Source organism: Hypomesus nipponensis, chromosome 23 (assembly GCF_054491055.1).
Source record: "Hypomesus nipponensis isolate SF chromosome 23, ASM5449105v1, whole genome shotgun sequence".
NCBI lineage: Eukaryota > Metazoa > Chordata > Actinopteri > Osmeriformes > Osmeridae > Hypomesus > Hypomesus nipponensis.
In genome coordinates this window covers 8,372,244-8,398,561 of record NC_140383.1, presented here as the reverse complement: position 1 = coordinate 8,398,561, position 26,318 = coordinate 8,372,244, and the positions used below count along the sequence as shown (strand labels likewise).

The 26,318-nt window shown below is 47.1% G+C and overlaps 2 protein-coding genes across 2 annotated transcripts in view; one reads left to right on the top strand and one right to left on the bottom strand.

Moving 5' to 3' along the window:
• sema5ba (sema domain, seven thrombospondin repeats (type 1 and type 1-like), transmembrane domain (TM) and short cytoplasmic domain, (semaphorin) 5Ba) overlaps window positions 1–15,782 on the bottom strand; it is an 82,044-nt gene extending 66,262 nt beyond the window's left edge. The window contains exon 1 of the mRNA XM_084689403.1: window positions 15,660–15,782. The gene's annotated coding sequence lies outside the window, so the exon portion shown is untranslated. The remainder of the gene's footprint in view (window positions 1–15,659) is intronic.
• A 640-nt stretch (window positions 15,783–16,422) lies between these two features.
• Window positions 16,423–26,318, top strand: part of pdia5 (protein disulfide isomerase family A, member 5) — a 28,247-nt gene continuing 18,351 nt past the window's right edge. The window contains exons 1-6 of the mRNA XM_084689162.1: window positions 16,423–16,560; window positions 20,124–20,250; window positions 21,587–21,674; window positions 25,119–25,202; window positions 25,289–25,334; window positions 25,833–25,925. Coding sequence (XP_084545288.1) covers window positions 16,495–16,560; window positions 20,124–20,250; window positions 21,587–21,674; window positions 25,119–25,202; window positions 25,289–25,334; window positions 25,833–25,925 — 504 coding nt within the window. The 5' untranslated portion in view covers window positions 16,423–16,494. The remainder of the gene's footprint in view (window positions 16,561–20,123; window positions 20,251–21,586; window positions 21,675–25,118; window positions 25,203–25,288; window positions 25,335–25,832; window positions 25,926–26,318) is intronic.

The window sequence follows — 26,318 nt, the reverse complement described above, 5'->3', positions numbered from 1 at the left end:
AAAGTATGGTAGGAGAGGAGGTGTCTGTATGTGGGTTTGCCTGCCTGCCCAGCTTGCCTTCCTGCCTTCCTTTCTGCCTGCTGGCCTGCCCGCCTGCCTTCTCAGTAATGTCAATTAACCCACCTGAAGACAAGAGTTTTAAAAAGGTCAACCTTATCGAGGCAGACACAGCGCTCTGGCTTCCACAACCTGAAACCATGGTATCACATAGACAGGGGAAGTCATACCTCCACCCTCCTTCTGTTCTCTCTGTCTGGGCCGAGACAGAGGAGAGAAGGTCTCCTCCGTGTCAAAAGCAGGTCCTATGTCTCTGTCGCTTGCGTTGGCAGGGGAACACAGTTTCCAGCCAAGTTTCATATGTCCTTGGCTCCCCATCAAGAGATCCTGACAGCTGTGCTGTCCCACCTGTCTGAGATGGTCACACACCCCTGGAAGGAGGACCCATGGGGTCCCTCTGCCCACAGCAGGCTGCCGGTACCCTGGAAGACTCCAACTCTGCTCCACACTCCAGCCCCTCTTGTGTAACTGCAGGCAAGCCAGTGCTTGCGGACACTAGAATGCCGTGTGCTGAATGTGTGTCTGTCTGTGTGTGTGTGTGTGTGTGTGTGTGTTTTTTGGTCTCCACAAGAGTGTTGCTAGGCTAAAGTGGCACTCTGCCTTAATGAAATGGCAGGGCTATTACGGCATCCAGTGTTGGCACCAGCGCTAGCCAAAGACAGACAGAAAGGCAACAGACAGAACGACAGACAGGACAAATCCTCTGTTATACTCACAGCAGACTAGGCCTGGATGGCAAAGACAACAGACTTGCTTTGCGAAGCACTTTAAGCGTCTGAAAGGCTTTGAACTCACTGTCATTGCTTCATCAACAGAACCTAAAAGAAAAGCCTAATAAAATACTAGCAGTGTAATTTTTTCCTTTTGGCTGATATCTCAATTTAATATTCAACGAGAAGACAAGAGGGAGTGATCTTCTCTCGCATGTCAGAGATGCTGTGACGTTAAGGATAGTTCCCCTCCACAGCAATCACACCCACTGCTGCTCTGGAGACACTTACTCTGGCATTGAATGAGTGCGTGTGTGTGTGTGCATGTTTGTGTGCGGGTTTGTGTGTGCCTATTTGTGTAACCTAGGACCAGGTGTTTGCTGTGGGATAAATGACTCCCCATAGACACTGAACACAGTCCTGAGGCTGCTGATTAGCACAGCCCGGTAGCAGAGCCCACACAGACGCTGATAGAGAGGTGTGTGTGTGTGGTGTGTGTGTGTGTGTGTGTGTTTGTGACTCTTCTACGTGCATCTGTGTGTGTCTGTGTGTGTGTGTGTGTGTGTGTGCATAGGTTTTCATCTGGTGTTGTGTGTGTGTGTGTGTGGAGGGGGGTAGTGGGGAGGTGGACATCAGTGAGTGATTGTGTGCTACCTGGAGGCTGCGGTTATATGTGCCGCTGTTATCAGGCAGCTTGATTCACATGCTATTTCAGCTGCCATGGCGGGCCACTCACCTCCAGACCACACAGTCTCTGCCGGTCTGCCTATCTACTGACCGATGAGGTGCCATAAAAAGCCTCATCTGCTGATGGAATGGAAGCTAGGATGAATTGGACTCCAAAAGATGGAATCATGTCATTGTGGAGTGAGTCCCAAAACTCTGGCCAAAAATGGCCATTTCTCCATTTCTCCATCTAGATCCCCTTTCCCCCCTCTCTCTGACTGTGCATCACATCACAACAGTGACATCCCCCAAAAATAACTTCCTGCTTTCTGACAGTTGAGAGCCCTTCAGTCAGTGTGAGGCAGCATGCCAAAGTGCCCTGCGGGGGCCAGCTCTCCGTGCCCCGGACCGGAGACAGACACCACTCTGCTACAGGGACACGTGTAGGCCACTGCTCAGTAACAGTCTCCTCTCCATCTCCATGTCTGCCATTCCTCCCCCAGCCAGCCATTACAGGCACAGAGATCTGAGGAATGCAGGTTCACAACAGAGACGAGGAATGAGATGGGGAGAGGCGAAGGATGGCGGGGGGGGGGGGACGACGACAATGACGAGTTGGGCTCTGCTCCCTTGGGATTCGGAAACGAAGCACCAAAGTAAACTGAAGCAGAGGGGAGCTGCTGTAATTATGATGCCAACTGAGGAAAGAGAAGAAAAGAAAGGAGTAGAGGGCAGCGCTTTGTAATGTCCACCATATCACATCAACCTACATGACGTGAAGTCACGACGTAAACTACTTAGGGGAAACAAACTGCAGCACGTGCAACATTAATCATGCAAAATATACATATAGACAATATTCAAAGCAAGTCCCTTAAGAGGTTGGCATTGTGACTTAAGTCAAACTCCAATGTGGCAACTCCTCAAACTCCTGTTCAGTACATGGCACTGACCAGTTCAACACCCAAGACCTTCCTGAGGGAGCCTCAGCCACAGGCAGACACAGAGACAGAGAGAGAGACACAGAGAGAGAGACACAGAGAGAGAGAGAGAGAGAGAGAGAGAGAGAGAGAGAGGACCCCACAGGCGTAGCCTAACCAACCGAGGATTATCAAATCACGAGGTGGTCCGACCTTTGACCCCCAGTTGTGTCAGAGCTAATGAAAGCCACATGCTGGCCCCTTTCTGCCCGGCCAGCCTCTACTAGGCTAATCAACCTCTACTAGGCTAACCAGCCTCTACTAGGCTAACTCCTTGCTTTTGCCACCTCTCCCACACACATGCCTCATCACTCAGGAGGACCAGGAGGCTCTCTCTCTCTGTTCTAGCACCTACAGACAGTACAGAGAGCGAGGAAAGAGAGGGTGTGGAGAAGGAGTAAAGTGATCTCGACTGCAGGTGATTCATCTGTGGTGTGGCTGGCCCCAAGGTGGACAAGGCCTCGGAAGACAGGACCCTGTCTGTGTTTAATAAAAACAAAGTAGTCTGCGACAATTCCACCGAGAGAGAGAGGCAGTGTGTGACTCCGACAGGACAAACAATGAAAGGGCAATAAGAGAGAGCGATAGTTTGAGTAGAGGACGAGGTAAATACAGATATCAAAGGAGAAAAAGAGGGATGGAAAGTCAATGAGGAGGGTTCTGGAGTTCTGATTGAAGATTGGACATTGAGGGAGAGACGGAAAGAGAGAGAGAGAGAGAGAGAGAGAGAGAGAGAGAGAGAGAGAGAGAGAGAGAGAGAGAGAGAGAGAGAGAGAGAGAGAGAGAGAGAGAGAGGGACAGACGACCAGTGAATCAGACCATACACAATCTGAGAGGGTGGGAACCAATTCATCTTTTCACAGGCTGGAATTCAATACCATTCATCATCCGACTTCGGATCGGAGCGAATATGGCAGAGAGAGAACCAGCTAGGCATGCTTTTCTTTATTGCCTTCTCCACTTGACTGCCTGGAATGTGAACAAAGACATTTCAGAATTTCACTTTGTAGGAGGTCGATTGAATAATTTGATGTTTACTGCCACTGACTCATCAGTCATACAAGACATTTGCTTAACAACTCTTGAAATTAAAGCACTTAGCATTTAACTCAAAACTGATGCAGCAATCGGCAAGTTCAAATGATATGCTACGTACTAAAGGAGGCCATCCATTAAGGTTCAAACAGAGCACATCCTGAGAAGGGAAATCAGGGGACAGCTTTGCATCTTAGTGAATGATAATGTGTGTGTGTGTGTCTGTGTGTGTTTGAAAGGTAAAGAGGAAACAAAGACAAAAATAACAAAACAGATTGCTTTTTGAAATGTCTTTATTGCCACATACCAACCTATATACATTAAGAAACTGCTCGATTACACTGGTGCAGGATGGTCGACAAATATGTCTAGCATTTTAAGGCTGACATTGTTTTGATGTTTTCCAATACACCACTTCACGGAACTTTTCTCAGATTGCATCAGCAAAGGTTATTACCCACAACTCGGTGCGCCTCAATCTGGTCGTGATTCAAGCCCTCCCACTATCTGCCTGTCTGGCTGTCAGTCCACAAGATCAAAGAGGAGAGCAGCCACATGAGACTCAGCCAGCAGCTAAACCCCCACCAGCCCTCTCACCCTGACGCTCTACAGCTACAATTTAATACAATCAATGTCTGACTAGGCTGTTTAACTTTATGGAGAAGAGCCACCGTTAACGGTTCCTCCTCCTCTTGCTATCTGTCTGTCTGGAGGACTAAGACTTAATATAAACTTAACTAAACAATTAAATTATGAAATTGAACGAAGGCCGGTGAACAAAGTGACAATCCAATAAGTAATTAGCGTCAGACAGAGATGGGTCTCCATAGCGATGGACGTGCCTCTGTTACCCAATAGGCAGGACTGTGGTTAATGCTCTGAATTAATTCACCGCCTTAAAAAATGGACGAGAGAAGGAGGAGCCCTACAGAAGAACACTATTAGCATTCAGAATAATCAAATGCTTACACAGCATAGAGGTAACTTTAACCATAAAAAACAACTCACCTATCATGGTATGGCAAATATACTGTATCCTAATCCACCGACTTTTTAATTCACTGGTTTAAAAAATCTGACTGGATCGTAATGATCACACATTAATATGTATGTGACTATTCACGACTTAGTTAACAAACTTTTTTTCCCCATCTGCCAAATTCCCCTTTTAAGTTCCACAGTTGATGCCCTGGGCTTCTAGACCTGGATTTTGGGCGAAGAGAGGGGGTGAGGAGGAGAGAGGGGCCAAGGAGGAAGAACGAGTCTGACACCAAGACCTACGGAGGTGCTTTACTCATACTCCCTGACTGCTGCCAGCTCGCTGTCTCTGTGTCCCTGAGGGGTTGAGCAAGGACACTAGATTACTGGGGCTGTCAGCAGACACACACACACACACACACACACACACACACAGGTACACAAAGACACTCAGACAGACACACACACACACACACACACACACAGGTACACAAAGACACCCAGACAGACACACATACACACACAGGAACTTGAGCTCTTGCCGAGCTCTTAAAACAGCTTGAATTAAAAGACTGCTGTCACAGTGAGAGAGACAGGTCTGCTGGACATGCTGTAAGCCAGCCCAGCCCAGCCCAGACCAGGCCAGACCAGACCCCTTGATCAGAGTAGCCGTGTGGGGGCATGGTAAAGGGCTGCTGATGTTATTGAGAGGGGGCCTGTGTCTGACTCAGGTTCATAATTAAGACTTGACAGGATAGATGTGTAACTGAGGCAAGGATCAAATGGATGGTTACACAGAGACAGACTGATCCTTGCCAGGCTTCAGGCTCATTAGTGGGCCACAGCCAGGGACAGGTGGCAACAAACATCTCCGGAGTGCAAGGTGGACGGACAGAGCAGTCACAGAGAAGTGATGGAGGAGGAACGAGAACAGAGTGGGAAGAGGAAGGGGGGGGGGGAGCTCATGGACGTTCAAAAGTGTCCCCGTTTAACTGCACAGCACTGCACATCCTAAACGCGGGATATTCCAACACCGAGGGAGCCAATGGATGAGAGTCATCCGAATGGGCCGGCTTCACGTTGACTTTATCAATAGAGGGAGAGAAAACACTTGAACGCAGCATAACCGGGCCACAAATTGTCTGTCTGTCCCTAACGAGCCTCTGTTTTATGTCTTGTTTATTTCCCTCCCAGCACCACACAGGCGGCCCTGTCATCTTCCGCAGCTTAATGAATAGGAGCGCTGCAAAGTCAGAGAGCAGAGGGCTGACACTGGTACCGCCGCTTTGTAAACTGCTGAGGGTGGCCGGGCGCCGCGCCAACAGAGGAACACACTGTCGAAAGCAGTAGGGGGGCACAGCGGGATGGAGGGTGTGTGCTCGTGTGTGTGCGGGTGTGTGTGTGTGCGTTTGGGATGCAATGTGGCCAAGCTTGGTGGGCGGTGGGTGGGCGGTGCGTGGGGGGCGGGGCAGAGGTGGGGTAGAACGTTCCGCGTGAGTCGCTTTGTACCCTGCCGTGCCATCCGTCCTGCTGCAGCGCTGACGGTGGAGCTGTGAGGTGTTCTGCCCAAAGGAACTGGGATTAGAATGGTGCGCCCATCCTTGGACTATGACCTTGACCTTGAAGGGACAGAAGACCGATCCAAATTCATGTCAGGGAGCAACTGGCAACCTTATCCCTCCTGGAGAGACAAGGTTTGACCTCGGACTGAAGACGAGAGGCTGCTTCCCTGTTTCGAATGCACGCACACACGCACGCACATACAACCACACACACACACGTAAAGCAGCACTAACATTTTAAAGTGGGTCACCACAGTGGAGGTGTTTGACCCCAGTCCCACATTCAAAGCCTTTGTTGTCATCACAACCTAAAGTGCTTGTTGTGTCTCCCACCGTCAAAGTGGTTGAACTACGTTTGGGTGGATCGTGTTCCTCTCCTGTGCTCCCCTCTCTCCCTGAGGGCGTCGTAACTCACAAGAGCTGAGATGAGAGAGCTGAAATGCAGAGTCTCGTCGAAAATGAGAGAGCAGATGGCAGCCAAAAACAGACACTCAAGCACACACGCACACACCCCCACGAAACACCTGTCGTCGGATATTGCAATGACCTGGCTCAGCTCAGAGCGGCGTGTGTGAACCCGTCCACCCCTCTCTGAATCACGCCGCCGTTCATCTATCTAGACCCCCCCTCAAAAGACAGAGACTGTCCAACCACACTGAAGTGCTGCTAGTCTGAGGAAACTGCGTGGAATAGCTGGTACAGTATGAGCCGGGACTTAACTCCAGGCTGAAGATAGAGACAGCCAGACGAGGCTGTTCAGACGGGGGCCAATTCCGACACAGTGCCTCCAAGCACGGCAGGGTGGGCTGGAGAACGCAGGAGAGGCCTGGCCTGTCTGAACAAGCCCAGATGTCTTCATGTCTTCACCTATGTCTATTCTGGCGCCGTCATGTACACATGCGGTCAGAGGTTTTAAACAAATCTGACAGCTTCCCCCCTCTGTTTGTTTGATAAAATACAGCACACAGTGATGTGGGATCTAGAACGTTCTTTCCTGAGTCTTGTGAAGTGTGTGGATCTTGCATTGAACGTCCATCCATCAGACAATCCCAGTTGCTGTTTGCAGTTATCCAGTATTATGAGGAACTCCCTGTACATCACAGCATGACACAACTGTGTCTAGCCTACTACCTGGAGACTCGTGTCTATATAGTGCTCATGATAACCATTTGGCAATGTCACTGTTCTAAAATGAGAAGTTCATCTGTCTTTCTCCTCCACCCCCATCCCCCCCTCCCTTCCCAATTCCGATGCCCCCTCCCACCCCCCTCTAGCCCTGCAAACAGGGCCCTCTAGAGTCCTGCTCAATGGGGCCCTTGTCCAAGACACGCAGCACTCAACTGTGATCAGGGAGACGCCTGAGAGCTACCGTGTTTACTTAGAGACATCCAACATGGCGCAGGCTGATTTCCACGCTGGTGTGACTGGGGTGCTTCCTTCCCAGGGAGCAGTCTGTGGTTCAACACCGTGCCCATCCACAGTATTCCAGACACCATGCTAGCTTGTCAGAGGCAGATAAAAATGAAGAGCCCCAAGGAGAGAAGACCAGAGCGGAGAGCGGAGTGGAGAGACCAGAGGGGAGAGGGAGAAAAAGGCCAACTCGCGTCAACATAGTGGTGGTCCTGTTCACCACACGTCAGGGTCAGAAGCCAAGCCGGCGAGGAGGAATGGCAAGCTCCTCCTACCAGGGTCGAGAGCTCGTTCACCAGATCAATTTTCCCTCCCACATCTTCGGAGCTCAAATGGAAAACCAAGCAATAGTGAATGCTTTGTCCTTCCTTCCTAATACAACAACATTTCGAAGCGTGGGGAGAGAGGGGTGGGGGAGCTGGGGTGAGCAGGTGTAGATTAGGTTGGGCGGCCGAAGAAGGAAGCCTTTCTCCTCTGAGGAATAGGCTTAACCAGACCCACCACCAGGCCAACAGAGGGGCTTTTCTATAGGCATAAAAGAGAGGCAATGGGGAGCGAGGGATGGGAGGGGGGTCTGAACCAACCTGAGCAAAAGCCCAGATCCTCAAAGAGGGTTAATGGACCTGGAATTCAAGGTGGACAACATGAAAGAAAAGCAGGTACCTCTACAGCTTTGAGACCCCCCCCACACATCTGTACCCAAACGGGATTAGGGCATGTTGTGGTGTGTTTTGTGTGTGCCTGCGTGCACCTGTGTGTGTGTGTGTGTGTGTGTGTGTGTGTGTGTGTGGCAGTGCTCATTAATGGTTTCTCCAAATTGACATTATGTCAAGGCACATACTGCCGACAGTAATTATTTCACTATTTCAATTCCTTGAGCCAATCTGTCAGATATCCACTGTCTGACCATGTATGTGTTAGGGGGAGTGCGTGTGGAGGGACAGGAAACAGGGGGTGAGTCCTTATCTCTGTCATGCAGACGACTCGCCTGCAGTCTTCGGTGCTACCGGTTTCTCATTAATAGGCTGCTGCTCGCTACCGCTAACCAGCTCCAACACGTGACTGAGCTTAGATGAATAGCCCTCACTGCATCTGAAAAAGGCCACCTCCTCTTTGATGTTCTCACGGAGGCAGCAAGTGAAGAGGGGGTGGCTGGGAACACTCCTCACATCCCCCTCACATCCCATTCAGAGCTCGGCTTGGCTGGAACACAGGGAAAGTTTGGGATAACACCCCGAGGAGTCCAAAGTCCACATTTAAGGGACGTCGCCCATGCAAACAAGTGTCCATTTGAACGGACTCATAGTTAACCTGCTACAGCGCTGACCTGCTTTGTTGTGAACTTTGAAGGCGCTAACCTGCCACAGGGGTTAAACTGTTACAGTGTCAGCCATCTATAGTGTTAGCCTGCTACAGTGTTAGCCTGCTACGGTGTTGCAATGACAAGCTGGAAGTAGTAGAACGTTGTGAAGGTCTCTCCCAGGGGTCTGCTCTGTACGCAGGGGGCCCTGAGAATAGAATGTCCATGTTTCTGCGTGGACATTAATCACTGTCACACGTCCTCTCTGTCTGTCTGAGTCTGAGACGGACCTTCCTGCCCCCGCAGAGAACTGCTTCCATCGCCATGGAAACCACCACCAACCTCGCGCCAAACAAACCAGAGCGGAGAGGTAGGGCAGTAAACAAAGTGCGCCTGTCTGTAATTGAATAAGAGATGGAGGGCGGAATATTGATAAGCACGGCTCTTCGCAGTGTTGAACTCAAGAGCAAACATTTACATCTACGGTTCACTGTTGTTCCATTATGCACCAATAGTATTGTGAGGCAGATACATACCACTCAGCGTTGTTATGAGAGAGACCACAAATGAGGACTCGGTTAAGAGGCTACAATGAAAAAACAACAATAGTGGTAATCGTAACTTGTAATGTTCTCCACTCTCAGTCAACAAGAGTGGGACCCTCTCAGGAAACATGTCAAATGTCACCCATTGGTCCTAGAAGAATATCTACGGTCTTAACACATCAACGTTCTGCCTGGTTACTGCTGTTAGTGATGTCAGAGTGCAGAGCTATTCCTGCTTTCTCTCACCTCCCAATATCCAAGCGCATGGCATGCAAGCGCCAATTAATATCCCATTTCACAGTGAGCCAGTCTACACACACCATCCTCAGAGTGGTGAAATATAAACTGGTCTCTCTGGGTTATTGCTCAATTCTCTCTTTCTCTCAATCAATTCGACACCAGGGTCTGTTCACACATAAGATGTGGGGCGATTGCCCCTGGAGGTGGACCTGGAGAGCAGAGGAGAAACTTAACATTGCAGGACTACTTTGACGACGTCAGAGATCCTTCATGAAATAGCGGGGAAGGCTATGTCGATGAAACGTTTCATATTAAGATCAATATCACAATCCCAAAGACCTGTTCACGCTTACAGGAAAGTACAAAGACTGTGTACAGCAGCCTGTGCGGCACTTCACTCGACATGAAAGAGATGAATCAGGTCACACAAACACCTGTGTCTGAAGTGCTCTGTAATTTAACAGCTGTGGTGAGGCTTCCTGAAAAGAAAATGCTCCAATGTTCCATTGGTGTGGGGCACGTTCCCAATCCCACATGGATGTGTCACCCAGGCAACAGAGTGATGCGGTGGGGAAGGATCAAGCGGAGGGACTACAGATAGACTGCCAGCACGAGAAAGCGACACAAACTCATGGGAAAGCGCACTATACGTGCCGGACGCATTTGTTAAAGGTTCAACATATGCGGTTTCAAATCTGTTTGACTGTCATTCAAAACCCATTATAGAGTTTTATAATTGTCTCCATTCGTGGATGTGACCATCCAGCTGCTATGAAATAAGTGTAGCCATTATGTCACATTTGTTATCAACACCTGACTGAGGTCGACTCTTCTCATCTTGTTTAGCCTTGCAATGTCGTTAGGCTCGCAGTGTGAATCCCAGCCAATGACTCTGTTCTCTGCCCACATGTGCTGAGGAGATACGGAGTGATGGACACGAGAGAGGCTGGCTGACTGCTTACTGCTGGTGTTGGGAACAACACACACACACACAAAACAAACCACAGGGACAGGCGTCACCTCACTAATGAGCCCATTAGACTAAACAGCCCAAAGGCGACAAGCAGCCACAAATGGTTCCCATCCACACCAGTGAGAGAAGTGTTATTACAGAGGGATTTCACTTTGATAGAATGGTCAAGCGGAGGAGAAATGGCGGTTGTGTGTATTAAGGGCCAGCGCTGAAGTTTTAAGCACATACTTATCTTGTCCTAAAGGACACAATGCCCAGAGCTGACCTAAGCTTTGTCCCGCTGTAGGCTCACCAGCAGGTGACTGGACACCAGGGGGTGAGAAACGCCCAAGGCAAGGACAGAGTTATCTCCCAGTTGCTGCGGCTTGAAAAAACAGGAGAGCGTTTCACTCGGACAAAGTGGTGCTTTTCCTGCGGGACACAGACCCACCCAGCGTCCCGACGTCACCTGCAGGTTGCAGATGGGGACGCGACTGACCTCGCAGTCGCGTCGCCTCTACGGAGACGAGGCCGGGAGCTCCTCAAGCGGAGCGAGGGGAGAGCGGAGGGGGATCAAATAAGTACAACAGGGACAACGTTCCCACCGTCGCCACAAAGCCCCTAACAGCCATCTCCCAGCCCCGTCCTCGGAGTCGCCTGTTGCTCTGAAAGAGCCCCCCCTTCCTAAAGCTTCTGGAGGTTGCACCATCCACTCACTTATCAATGGGAATAGTGTTCCTCCCCCACAATGGCCAAATCAACTGTGGGAGCATTCTGGCCTCTCGTCCCTCCCCCTACTTCTCTTCATCCCACTGAGGCCTTGTTGAGACGGTCTCTAATGGAGAAAGAAGGCACATGCCATCACGTCCGCTTCACACACACACACACGCACGCACGCACACACACACACACATGTGCGCACAGACACTCCCCTCCTTTGGCAGCCGGGGGAACAATAATCAGAAATGGGAACACAAAGCTTATTGAGAGGAAGTCTCTTGCCAAAAAATACATCATTAATCTGTGACTCATGTATTCAGTGCCAGAGATGCCAGAACACATGATATTGTATAACTTTCACAGTTTGTTTGTCAGAGCACATCACATAGATATCTGTAAGTTGTTACAAGCTTTTACAAGAAAACCTTAGTTTCTCCTTCAGTGGGAGAAACTTTGCTCATTCACAGGGTGAATTAAATTCTTCTTAACGAGTAGCATTTTTCACGTCCAGACTATAAACAGACATTTTGGTCTCCATTCACCGTTCTAAAACACTGCTAAGGCATGGGAGGAAAAACAAACCAGACAACAACGATAAGAAGCCACCAGACAAATTGAGCCTGTTGGGTCGCATCAAGCATTAATTAGGGGCTTGCGACAGTACGCAAGCGGGCGGAGCAGCCCTATCGGCTGTCACAGCCGGAGTGGTGTGCAGCAGAGCGTTGAGACCAGGTTACAGACAGACAGACACCCAGCAGGCCCTGCCAAAAGGAGCGCATTGAAAAACAATGAGCACCCCATGCCAAGAGAGATCAGATGGAACCAGACCAGACTTGATGGGATAATGAATTAATGTCCACTTGCTCTCACTGCTCCACCATGCCCACATAGTGGAGACCAATATTACTGAGCCGTGCCCACCAAGACACCCCACACTGTGAAATACACTTCAGTCTAGGTATTTTCAATTGTAGAACAATATGTTGGACTTTAGAAAAGTACATGCCAATCTCCTATCACATCTACAGTATACTACTAAAGGCTTTAGAACTGTAGAACTCAGAATTGTCCCAGAAACTGCGTATTTGTGACACATATCGACTCATATCAGGATCCTGAATATGTTTAGGGCATGAAGGCAACAGTTATCATTCCAGACTACATTCATGTTAATTTTTTCTGTGAGTTAGTGTGTCCTTTCCGTGCCACTAAATGGATAGCCATCTGACGGGGGCTGGGGTGAGTGTTTCATTGGCTTTATGATCACTGAAAGTTGTGTTTGGTGGAAGGAGGTAACACAATCTCATGGCCACATGACTGTCATCATCAGGGAAACACATTGTCACTCACATCCAGAGAACTTCAGGCAACACACATAGCGTGTTAGCAGGCCACAACTTGCCTTTATATCTGTCACTTTGCCCCTAGAAAGGATTCCACCATATTTAAACGGCAGGCAAACATTTAGACAGTGCGGGAGTCGGACATTTGTGTTGAGAATATTACAACTTTCAAAGATGTAGCACATGGGAAGGGGGTCCAAAAAGCCTCCAAACTATTTTAAAAGCCACGATCGTAGCGGGCTTTTTCTGCACAGCTCTGACCTAATTACCATGTGAATCCAACTGAAGCCCACTATAAAAGGATAAATCTCTCTGTCCCGCATGGTCCACGGTGGGAACAAAGCACGGGATGCAGGCCCACCTCCCTGTATGGGAGCTTGACACAGCCCGACTCGGCCTCGCAGCAGTTCTGAGGGCATCTTCCATGACGACAAAACCGTTTTAGAATGTTTTTGAAAGCCTGGTGTCACCCGTCTGCTCCAGATATGATTGTAAACATCAGTAGTGTTTTGTGTGGAATAAGCAAGCGGGTCTTCAAATCGAATGATGACTCAGGACGTGTGGTAACAAACGTTGTGCCGCTTGCCGAGCTTCAAGCTACTGACAAGAAACAGAGTCCCCAGTGACATCCAATTGCTGTACATTTATGCATTTTAGCAGATGCTTTTATCCAAAGCGACTTCCAAGAGCTATACGAAAGTGCACAGGTCACTGATCATACCAATGAGATAGCCCCAAACATTGCGAGCAGCCAAAACATGAAGCATACATTGTGAAAACCAAATAAGTGCCAAAGGGAAGAAGCATAAGAGCATGCAGTTAAACAAGTTACAGCTAAACAACATGACACTCAAAAAGTGCAAGTGTACCTGTAGAAAATGGAATCAACAGTAAATATATGACACAGCTGTAGAGGAGTAGAGCCTCAAGGATGGTATTGGCTGGCTGTTCAGCACACTCAAAGAAAAACAACACTCGGTCGCATGAAATGGTAGTCTGGTGAAACAATATTCATGACAACATCATATGCTAGCTCAAACGTTCATGCTCAGCGGATACATGCCTAAAACTTGATATTCAAACAAACAGTTGACAGCAATACCATTAAAAGAGTCAGTGACATCTTTTTAGGTACAGCTTTACTTTGCCTACTTCCTAGTCTGCGGACTCTGGTCCAGTGCAATAGCAGAGGGGTTTCTCCTCCTGTAGCTGAATGGTCCCCTTTATCTCCTCAGACACAGATGCTGTTCTGCAGCGGTCAGTCATTATTGGTCATGATCTGGTTTTCCCATGGAGGTTAAATCTACAGACGTGCAGATAGTGTTACCCCAGCATTAATCTTTCATCTCAGTTGTCTGCTCTCAATTGTAGCACCACCAACTCAAATGGCGCAGCTTATATATGCACTATTAAATAGTTGATGAAGGCCATTAATTCAATATTTTGACATTCAGGTTTATTAATGAAATGGAACAATTGATACTGAAACCTCCAGACAATGGGCACTAGTGGTATGTCTGCATAAGAGTTGTAAGAGGCTTTAAGTATGGCCTATTGAGTTTTTCTCTTGAAATATCTGCCCAGGTCTCTCTCCATGAACTGTCAAGGGCCCTCATAAGTTCATCAAACATGAAAACCTACTTTCCATTTGAAAGGGTGGGCATGGGATCTAAGACATCACTTGAATTAACTCATGTGGTGTGGCTGTGTATATATATATATATATATATATATATATATATATATATATATATATATATATATATATATATATATATATATATATATATATATATATATATATATATATATGAATATTAAGTGTTCAACAGTCACTGGTTTAGGGTACACTGCAAATACTTCACCGAATGTATGAACCAGTGAGCACATTGCATCACCAGGAATAAGCCGAGAGACAATATTGCAATGTTTCAAATGACACACAGCTCACAGATTTTTTTTAATCAAAGAGGCAGGTTTTGGAAACCTGACGTGCGTAATTAAAAGATATTGAGATAATAGGAGCCTGCCCTCATTACAATATTGTCTTTAGAGTCTCGTACTCAATGACAAGGATACTAATGTTTTCAAACTTCACACGGTGCGCAAACAGAATTCACAGAGCAAGGTGCTTTAACTTGTGTGCACCGTTGCTGAACACTGCCCTCTATCGTTCTCCGAAAATACAAACGTCTAAACCGGGGTGACTGTACCCATTCGTTTTGCTATTGTGATTTCTATAGCTGGTTATTTACCCATACAACCAAAACAATCAAATAGCACTATGCACTTGGCTATGTCTTTCGTTCCCAATTCCCTGAATAATGGTATTTTAATATGACATATTTTAATTAGGAAACAATCAAGTGATAATGTCTTAAGTTTACAAATGGATATAATTTGTTCTATATGTCATGCAATCTTACATATCACAAGAGGTAGTTACTCAAGTCGATATGTCCATAACAGCCAACACTCGAAAATTCCCGTTCACATTTTTGTCAAGAAAACCACACAGTTCGAGAACAAAGGTATATTAATGAAATACAGGGTTGAACCACATACCAAAAAAAGACAAATTAGAACACTTTTCTCGGTCGTTTTTACCCTTAATCACCTCCCTGTTACGGACAACGGAAATAAGTTTGAAACTGTGGATATGTGGCAGAACCTGCAGCTAGAAAAATGCCTCTGATCCTGAGATGGAACGTGAGTAGAAAGTCAAACTGAAGCGGTATAAAAGAAACTGCTAACTGCTCTGAATAAACATGCGATATGTTGAACAAACACGTCGCTTAACCGCGTCCCTGTTCAACGTACGGAAAAACAGGAAAAATCAGGACGGGACACAGAAATAAATATATGGAAGGAAAACCTAGACAATAAGTGATGTAGCCTCATCGAAATTAAGCATCCAATGATCAATGCGAAAAAAAGGTAGTCTCAATGGAAGTCTAATAATTGTATGGATGAATTCAGTTTACAAAAAACAATGTCAATGTTGTCCTATTTTATAAGATTGGGTTATACTTTATTTGACAATTTTTGTTCAATAAGAAAAGTGAATGTTATTAATTAACAAAAGTTAAATATGTTTTTGGCAATAAACTTCAAACGACATATAAAAGTCTACCATCGAGTAAATGTAATAAAATATTTACCTTCTTGTTTCTTTTCCAACTTGATCGAAAACACGCGGGCTTCTTGGATCTCAACTAGGCTACCTCAACACAAGTGTATCCTGCGATGTTTCGTTCTGAGCGACCTGCAGCTGCCAACTGCGCTCGCTGTGAAAGCTGGATGAGACTACAAGGACCGTTGCAACTCACAAAGGTAGGGGTGTCCAAGCGAGTGTCTGCATTTCAAAACGGAAGTTTGCGCACGGACGCGAGGTAGTGAGACGTCGCAATGACTTGCAGCACCGTTAATCATAATGGCTTCATAAATATTATTGCTTTTGTCAGTTGATGATCCAATACGAGATGTAAAACAATTTAATCATAAACGCCCCTAATGTTTATTTGGGTGAGGTCGCGTGCCAATTCTGCACTGCAGATTATGTTCATAATGGGCAAGGTTAGGAGGAATTGATAGCCTATCCGAGATTAGATTTAAAGCCCGATTAGTTTTATTAAGAGCACATCACCTAACCCATGTGCCAAAACAATGTACTATTTCAAACTAATTTTCCCAATAGATATCATTATTAAAATCAGAGTACATTAGACATTATTTAAAAAAAAAAACATATTGAGCTGTATCAATATAATCAAGCTAATCTCTGACCAGTCTTTAGACAGTTTTATCTTGACAATTATACAACACTTGATTAAACTAACATAATGCAGGATTTTACTTTACCGCTTCGATCCCTGATTTGTAGGCGTTGAGGCTCTTGGCTGTAAACTACATTACCTAAGAAGCCTTGCGATTTGCCCAGGAATCCGTCCGTGGAAAACCGAGTGCGCTTGCGTATCCAGACGTGGCAACGGCATCATGGCTTCTTGGATCAGCGACGGGAGTCGGAGGAGAGAGATGAAAATACACATATTTTTCTTGTTGGTAAGTAATATTGCTCGTTTTATGTTACATCAAGACAGAGAGAATGATATTAATAATCTGATAGCAAAGCTGTGGCCAAGGAATAATGGGAAAACCTAAAACTGTTCTTTGCCGTGTCTTCGTGCTGGTTGCAAAGTTGACAGGCTATTCAAATCGTTTTTGGTGGTAGAACTTGTCGCTCATTATTGGCCATAAGACTAAACGGGGATTTCTATTGTATTCTACGCATCCATTCCATTCTTGTATTAGTAGTGTTAATTTAAGATAAAGTTGTTCAGTGTATGCGCTTTCCCTAGTAAATACCGCATGGATGCCTTGCGAGCACAACAGGCAACAGATTTAATCCGTGAAACGCTGGACACGTATAATTTTTTAATTCAAGTAGATACGTAGGATTTCTTATCCTGGGCATGAAGGCCTGTATTCTATTCACGATTCTAGTTCTTCCAAACTGTGGGCCTATACTTTTATGATGGAATTGCCTTCCTGCCCGTTGGCCCGTGTTCATGTAACTGGCTGCAAGCCTAGTAGTACAGTAACTACAGATAGTACAGGGCAAAATCCATGAAACGACCATGCTTTCACGAAGCTTCTGAGGGTATGACTAAGTCATATTTCAACCAGAATACAGATGCAGGATGTGTTTTTCAATTGGGAAAGAATGACTGGTGGTGTAGTAGGTAACCTTCTAAAATAGCATTGAGGGGTGTGGTTCACTGCCCTTTGGAGTCAGAGGTAAGATAGTTATACCCCTATGTCATGTGACCCGTATCCAGTCATTTGTTTACATATGCTACATGCAGCTGTTCTGGCACTAAAATTCAGTTTGTTATCCATGTCCTGCAGAAGACTACGTCACTGGTTGTGGCAGTCCTTTTCCTGTTCCACATCCTGTTGTATTCCTGCCATTGCAAACAAAGGTGGAGACGGGTGCTGGTTTAAGCAGGCCAGACAGACATGTAGACCTGGAGTGGTTAGCGGAGATAGCAGGAGACTGTTCCCTACCAGGGGCATAGGCTGTCAAAGCAATTAATTTAATCTGAGTTAAGGACACATCTCCTATCCAAACACACACACACACGCGAGCATGCACTCACACATCCTTCCTAACATGTTGGGCTGCCTGACTGGCTGCCAGTACACCCTGGAGTCCTTTTTACATAAATGTCTCTATCAAGAGAGGAGGGCTGCACCATTGACAGACCTGTTTGTATTCCCTCTCTTCTAATCAATTGCCGATAAAAGATCAATTGTTTCATAATGTTTCCCCACTGTCAGCATGTCCACCATGGCTCAACTCTATCATCCAAGGCTGGGGGGTTAAAATATCTATACTTCGGCTCATCGAGTTCTAACACTTTCTATGAACCACCGTTTGTAGGCAACTACCACAAACACACACACACACACACACACAGAGTCAGTAGCTGCTTTTCAAGTCATTAATCAGAGGGAAATGGAGAGAGCGTTTCACAAACAGTCAACTGGTTTGTGCTGATTCAGTGCTGCTTCCTAAACTGGGATGGCATTTATGAAGCAGGTTTGTCACAGCAGATGGAGGGTGCTTAGCTAGCGTAAAGGTTTTTTTTTTTTTTTTCACTGATGTGATGCGACACCTTTTTTGGATTAGAGTTCTAGATGAAGAGTGTGCTAATGGCCGCCCTCCATATATTTAAGCCATTCGCTCAGAAGAGCTTCCAGGGACAAGCTCCCTTGCTCTCACTGAGCTGCCTACCTTAATTGGAAGATGTCGGCTGGATGAGACATGGTTTATTGGGGGAGCTTAATCGATAATGAAAGGATTTGCAATAGATTCTCATTCTGAGAGCGGGGTTGGGTGAATAGGCTACGCTTGACCAGTCATGTTTGCCTGTGTGCTAATGGTCTTCAATAACGTGTGTTTGTGACTGTGTCACTTGTGAAATAGACGCCACATTGGTGCATCCCAGCAGCTAATGTGTTCCAACCTCACTTTATCAGATGATGGAATAGAACCAAGAACCAAACCAAGTTCTTGGCCAAGAAGCCATGCTTTCCTAGAGCCTACTGTCTTATTGTATCTCCTGTTAATGCAGTGCGCAAGGCTGCTGCGTGGAAGGACCGAAGGCTCTGTGTGTGTGTGTGTGTGTGTGTGCGTGTGTGCGTGTGTGCGTGTGTGCGTGTGTGCGCGTGCGTGGTTGTGTGCCCGTGTGTAGTCCCACCTTCACCTGTCTCCATCGATTGGGAGTGTGTGAGTGAGTCCGTCTCCCGGCATGTGTTCAGAGGATGTAGATAATGGTAGGGTGAGAGCGGCAGATCACATGGGCCACAGCAGGCCTTTAGAACGGGTGGGCTCGGCTGCACACGCTAATTGCCAGGCCTCCATGGTCTAGCAGGATTGGCTGCCCGCCTGCTAGAACACAGTGTGAGTGGGAGGGCAATGTCATTATTTTATTTTTTTGGTGAAGGCATAATCACGCTGCAAAAACGGAGTCATTGTCGTAGGAATAATCAGCGCTGATTTGACTAATTATACAACCAATAACGATAGCCTGATCGTTTTATGATTCAAACTTCTTGGTAAATCCATGATGCTATTTATATTCCTGCATCCCTTCCCTTCCTCTCCTCTGCTCCAGTCCAACATCCCCTCCCTCCCACCCCTCCAGGAGCTGACCTAGCCAGGAGCTGACCTAGCCAGGAGCTGACCTAGCCAGACAGGGGAGGGGTGTCTTACTCACGGTCCTCACAGGACAGAGATTCTCTATTTAATGTTTTAACTTTTAATTACTCCTGACGGACAGCTTCACACCCCAGGCTGCCCGGTCTCAGAGCAGGGGAGGCAGGCGGGAGGACAGGCGGGGGGAGGAAGGTAGCCCGGTGGGGCAGGCAGTGGCGGCAGGCGGGGGGAGGATGGTAGCCCGGTGGGGCAGGCAGCGGAGGACGTCACCCTGTCACATCCGTCGGCTCGGTCTCCGATCAGCAACCTCTAGACACCCGCACTGTCACACAGAGCAAATGAGATGGCCTCCTGATAGAGTTCACGAGTCATCAAGACAAGTGCCTGCGTGCGTGCGAGTCTGTCGTGCGCGTTTGTGGGTACGTGGGTAGGGACCATCATAAATATGTGAAGGTCAGGGTCAGATAGGGTGTCAGTCGTTTCACTACTGTTTTAGTGGGGTTTTAGAGAACCTTTTAGAGACGGGGGTCCGGAAGGTTCATGAAGATGAGAATGTAGGCTAGCTTGGTTTAAATTAAGGCAGTATCGCTCATGAGATGTATGTGGATCAGAGCAGAAACAGACGTTTAGGGCCAATTTGATATCTCTGCAGGGGACCAAAGGGCGTTTTTAAGACGCAGTAGGAAGGAGACGATTCAAATTTGTCACACAGTGTGACACCGAAACTCCATGTCACACTTCAGATGATGTTTACCGGGTAAGCATTCTGCTTGCTCGGAAGGTTATATAATTACCTGGGGAAATTCACCTTTCAAATTATTTTAGATTGAAGTTGGTGGCGAGTGCTCTGCTTTTTGATGTATCAAATGATGTGTGTGTGTGTGTGTGTGCGCGTGGTGTTTAGGTGTGGTTGGTGTCCACACTGCAAGCCGTCAAGGTGTCTCCTCTCATTGAGAAGATCAGCGACCACAAAGACTTCAAGAAGCTTCTAAGGACCCGGACCAACGTCCTTGTGCTCTACACCAAGTCAGGTGAGGCACCTCGCTGCTAGCTTCTCACCAGACGTTCCTCCTCGTTTTGATTTGAATTATTTTCCCACGTTTTAGGATAGGATTTGCAAGTGTGTCACACAGCTGAAGTTTCAGCCTGCCGAGTTGGCTGTGCCACGGTTGGAGATTAGAGTAAGATCAGAGTCCCTACACGGTCAAAATGAGGTCGTCAAAAAAGCAGTCACTCGAAGGCATTAGAGAAGTCAAGAGCTTGCATTTCACATCGTTTTCATTTGCATATTTTACACCAGCCCAAAATTCGATTCCCCTTCACCACAGGGCTCGTGGAAGACTGAACCATGCTGATCCTGTCCATAAACAAGCCAGCTTCTCTGCACAGGAAGAGCCTCTCAAGGCCTCATGGCTCTAGTCTAGATTCATTCGTTTCATAATTCAAGGCCCATTTCAGCCTCTGTCAGGTCATTGGATAAGACTTGCACGTATTGAACGCCAGTGATTGATGGTTTGCTGCGCCGTTCTGTGGCGTTTCCCCGAGGCACGGGCCAGGCTGTTTCCTTTCCTTCATGTTTCCCTACCCATTTAATTTCCTGCTGTCTGTCCCTCTCTCTGCCCCCCCCCCCCCCCCCAGACCCAACCCACCCTCAAGGGGGTGTCGAAACATTCTTCTCCCTTCTAACGCTGCACACTTCCTCCATAAAACCAAACTACCTAATGTCACCGTACGTTGGGATCTAAGAGCCGCGCTTTCAGGTGTTTCCCTTACCTACCTGGTGCTAGGGCCCTATTAGACCCATACCAGTCCCCCAAGGGTCATAGCAGAGCCCCAAACCTACTGAATATAAAGCAAGCGTTGTGTCTACAGCCAGTGGAAATGCTCTACGAATGCTTGCGACACCTTAATCAAAGTTTAGCAAGAAGGCAGTAAAACTGATATATAGCGATGCTGTAGGAATAAAGACCCACTGGGTGTTTACCCGACTCAGAATCCACACCCTCGCGTTGACTTTTGTTTTATCATTGTGAATTGTGGTTATGCTCGCTGCTATAAATTTGTTCTCATTGTGGCACTCTGGGAGGTTAAGTAAAGTTCTCGCTGTGATACGATGGGCTTCTTTGTTTGCTATGTTGACATGTTCCTCATGTGTTTTATTTGAGTCCAGAGTACTTGTGTTCGGTGTGTCATCCTGACCCTCTTTATCTATAACCTCCATACTTAAAAAACAAAACAAAAAAAAACAATCATTATCAACGAATGCATTCACCTGTTATCCTTTAAATATGATTATATATTCAAACACATTTTTCTTTGTGTTGATGGTTAGTATGCAGTTCTAACTGTGTGCGTGTGCGTGTGCAGGTAGTTCTGGGGACTCCCAGCTGAAGCTTCTGTCAGATGTTTCCCAGGTGGTGAAGGGCCAGGGGACCATTGCCTGGGTCAACTGTGGGTGAGTAATGGATGCCAGTGCCTAGTTCACAGAATGACAGTGCTTAGGATCATTGTGTTATAATACCAGCAATGGGATGATATGAAACACAATTTGATTTGATTGATTTGGTTTGATTTCGGTGAGTGGCACTGGCTTGGAAGAAGATCTGTCAAACAAGTCAAGTACAGCCGTTCTCTGTCATTGAAATTTGCAGCAAAGAACTTGGAAGCCTTTTGTCTAGGTCCTTTGTAGGAGCACAATGTGGCATGTCTGGACAGAGTAATCGATAGCAGCCATTGAAAGCCGCTGTTGTATCCTCTTTAAACTGTCTCCCTCTAGATCTCTATACCCGGTCTGTCCTGCAGGCACACTGAAAATGCTCACTAAAACATTTCTTTCTACATTTCGTGGAAGGCTGGAGAGAGGAGAGAGTCACAGCCCTGTGTGTGTTGTGCGTGTATTGTCTCCGCGTGTAGCAATGAGTCACGGAGCACATTAACTTTCCTGTATTGGAATCCATGCTTCTCTGTCCTTGCCTCCCCGCGCCCCACACAATAGATGTGTCAGGATGGGGAAGATTAATCCACCTCAGGCTCTTTTCTTGGAAGCCTTATCACCGGGATAGATGATACTCCCATTGCACACGCAGGAATGCTCTTCTTTAAACTCTTCCATCGTCTGAGCCCTCCCCCACCACCACCCCCAGCAACTCAGACCTCAGGAGGCTGCGTGTTCGCTCTGTTCTCTGGGCTTTTTTTCACAGTGGTGGCAACCTTCAACCCCTTGAGCGTCCTCCGTTGCTCAGGAGGGACGGCATCCAACGGGAATTGGAGAAAATGAGAGGATCTCCTTGCAACTGCCTTTCAAAACGTCCCTCGAAGTTTCCCTCAAGCTTGTCTAGGAGTGGCAAGCTGTCAACGCTTGTCATCAGTTCGATTCACTTACAGCAATGAGCAAAATCAATCTTTCCCTTTCACAAGTTTACCTACTTTATGTTCAATTTCTGGGAATCTGTTGGTTGTCATTCTGCCTTTCCACTCTGCCTCCATACTGGAGTGGGTAGTGAGCTTGTAGGCCTGTGCCAGAGAGCCTACAGGGGGCAGAGATGACCGGGTTCAGCCCTGCTGGACTCCCCTTTCCTCTGCCAGTACGGCTCCAGCTAGCAAGCTCGCAGTAATTGTGCGCGTTGGCGTGCTCTCGCACCTTCCTACGTGGAACAGGTCCAAAACGAAGCTTAGCCCAGAGCCTGCGGCGGAGTGAAGCTGACGGGCCTCAGCATGAGAACAGACCTCTCTGCCAACCTGGAGGCCCGGGGAGGCCAAGATGACACACTTACAGCAGATGACACGGAGCTGAGAGAGGGCCAACCATGGCCAACCCGGGAATGAGGTCACAGGAAGTAGGCGAGGGGAAGACGCCAGGAAGGGACTGGCTAATGGTATTAGTCACATCTTGCATCAAGATTGGCTGACTACATTTTTTTTTTTTTCATGATGCCAGAAGAAAGCTTCTGTAATCCTGAAGACTTCTTGGATGATTTATTAAGCATATCAAGGATGACCTGCATTTGTGTGTTTTTCTGCTTTACTGGATTTTTTTTATTTTTTATTATCTAGATTGCGTGTGCACTATCCGGAATAGCTGCCAATGTAGAGTTGTCGCAGAAAATGTTAGTTTTCGACGTTTTTTTTCTTCTTCTCAATGGCAGTGTTCTCTGAATTTATTTGGAGGCAGATTTGACGTGGGTAGTTCTCCAGAAAATTCACCTTGACTCCTTTCTCAATGTCATCTTTTGTGTTGCACCCAATATCTTCCACGCAGCCTCTCTTCCCATCTCTCTCCCTCCACCTCTCTCGTCACCTGCCACCCCCCCTGTGGACAGCAGAATCCATCTGACTCGCCCTGCATGGCGCATCTCCTTGAGAAACAAATTATCACCCGTTGCAATTGGTGCCTAGAACTGGAATCCTCTGCTGTAGAACTGGAATCCTCTGCTGTAGAACTGGAATCCTCTGCTGTAGAACTGGAATCATCTGCTGTAGAACTGGGATCATCTGCTGTAGAACTGGAATCATCTGCTGTAGAACTGGAATCATCTGCTGTAGAACTGGAATCATCTGCTGTAGAACTGGAATCATCTGCTGTAGAACTGGAATCCTCTGCTGTAGAACTGGAATCATCTGCTGTAGAACTGGAATCCTCTGCTGTAGAACTGGAATCCTCTGCTGTAGAACTGGAATCCTCTGCTGCCAATTTGAGTCTCTCCTCGGACGGAAACATGCGGCAGGTCCGTTTCAAAGAGGCCTTCCGAGTGTTACTTTATGTACTCGACTACTTTTATTACTCTCCTCTTTGTTTTGTGGACGATCATTGTGACGAAAGTGATGAGATAATTTTACTTCTCAGCTGAGGTCATCTTAAATTCAATTTGCCTTGTGACTATTTCTGTTGCTTGACTATTCGTTTCCATGATCAGCACGGAGATCACGGATCGGGGCGACCAGCGTAATGTTCGATGAGGTCAGGGCAGGGCCCCTTACACTGCTAACAAGCCAGTGATTTGGAGGCACTCTGCCCATTTGCACCCCACCCCGTTACAGGGATATGGTGTTCTGTGGAACTGCGTGAAAATGATGATGGGCCCTCAACTCCCCGGTACAATGTGCGGTCACAATGTCTGCCCATGAATACCTTGAGCGATGCCATCTGCTATTGTGAGTCTTAATGTTTCGGTGCATGCACTCGCACGCACACAGTCACTATCTACTCCTTTGTACCTGCATTCTGGAAAAGATCCCCCTGCAGACGATGACACTATCTATAATGTATATAACACTAATGACAGCACCTCATTCTATTTTACAGGACAGAAAAGGGTATTTCGCTGGTGGGGCGGGGGGTTTGGGGGGTGTGGAGCTGGTTCTGTCATGACTGTAATTGAATTCCATCCCTTTGAATTTTCATTAGCATAGAGGCTTAGCTCTCCAGTGAAGGCCTGTGCATATCTCTCTCACTTCCTATTTGTCCCCAAGTAACACATTTCCATGCTCATTATCGCTGGAGAGAAAGGGAGTTATTATCATCGAGAGAGGGCTGTGCTGGGAGTGTGAATGTGTGGGTGGCTGGTTATATAGGACGTGTGTGTTTGTAGCATGTGCTTACAGAGGGTTTATTTGCTGTTGTGTGTTTGGGTGTTCTGCTTGTTTGCGACGATTACTCTCCACAATTACAGAAATGAGCCTGTGAACAGTATGTAAACAGATCCTCTCCTCAGCGCACGGCGTCTCCAATCAACACCGCGTCTCTCAAAATGAGTGTGTGTATATAGTCAACTGGACTGTGTGTTTCTGTGACCCGTCCGAGAATGTCATCAAACACTCGGATATGTTACAGTTGATGGCGGTAATGGCCGGAGACTCGATTTCCTCAGGCTTAATCTGTCTTTATGTATTTCTCTTTCAGAGATTCAGAAGGTCGCAAACTGTGTAAGAAGGTGAAGGTGGACCCCAGTTCAAAAAGCAGTGGAGCAGAGCTCCTGCACTACAAGTGAGACTCACTCCACTGTGTCGCATCCTTTCACTCACGTTTCAAAGCGTCTCTGGTGTTGAGCAGAACTTGTGTGTGTTTTCCAGGGATGGGACCTTCCACATAGAGTACAACAGGCCTGCCACATTTAAGGTAACGTTCACACTCTGCATCAAGATCACCTCCAAATGTCATGACTGAACATGGGGCGTAGGTAAACACAAAGCGGAAAACTTGTCAGCAAATAAAACGATGGTCACGGGAACATCGCTGCTTTTTGCCGAAACTACAGATTGCGGCAACAATCATCCTCATTTGACCCAGCTCTGCTGATTTAGTAATTGTACAAATAACCAAAGCAGTTTTGTTACTACCTCATGCACGGCTGTGCTTTCTGTTATCTCAGAAGACATATGGCTCATCACTTAAGTTTGGAAAGTGCATAAAAACTCATTATGAACATTTTAAAGTGGAGAATGAACTTGCATGATTCCTGAATGGGAGAACATTTTAGCGGATATTTCACTCGCCATCTGCCAGGCCAGTGCAGCTCCTGCTCAGCATTCACGGGCGTGTTTTTCCAGTGGCACCTTCTCATGTGCTCTCCTTCTCCTCTCTGTTCCCCCCTCCTCCCCCTCTCCATCCCCCCAGTCCATGGTGGCGTTCCTGAAAGATCCCACAGGAGCCCCTCTGTGGGAGGAGAACCCCGAGGCCAAGGACGTCGTCCACGTAGAGAGTGAGAAGGTCAGTGCGGCCTGTCCTCTATGGGTCCCTGCTGTCCTGGACTAATGAGTGCCGCTCTATGGAGATTGCCGACAAGTTATGAATGGCGGAAACTGTGCCTGATTTAATGGTTTCTTAGTGGGTGAATGATTCATTAATTTGCTGCATTAAATCTGAGCTCAACAGCAAACCGTTACTGTATGATGATGACTAAACATTTCCGGATGAGTCTTCTTGTTCTCTGGCCCTCTCTCTATCGCTCATATTTCCCTGTCACTCTCTCCCTCCAGTTTAACAGTTTGATCACTTCGACATATCCTGAAATAACAACACAGCACTAGTACACAGTTACTGACGGACATAAACGCACGCCAGGCGCGACATCAAAGAGCTGCACACCGTTCAAACACGCTC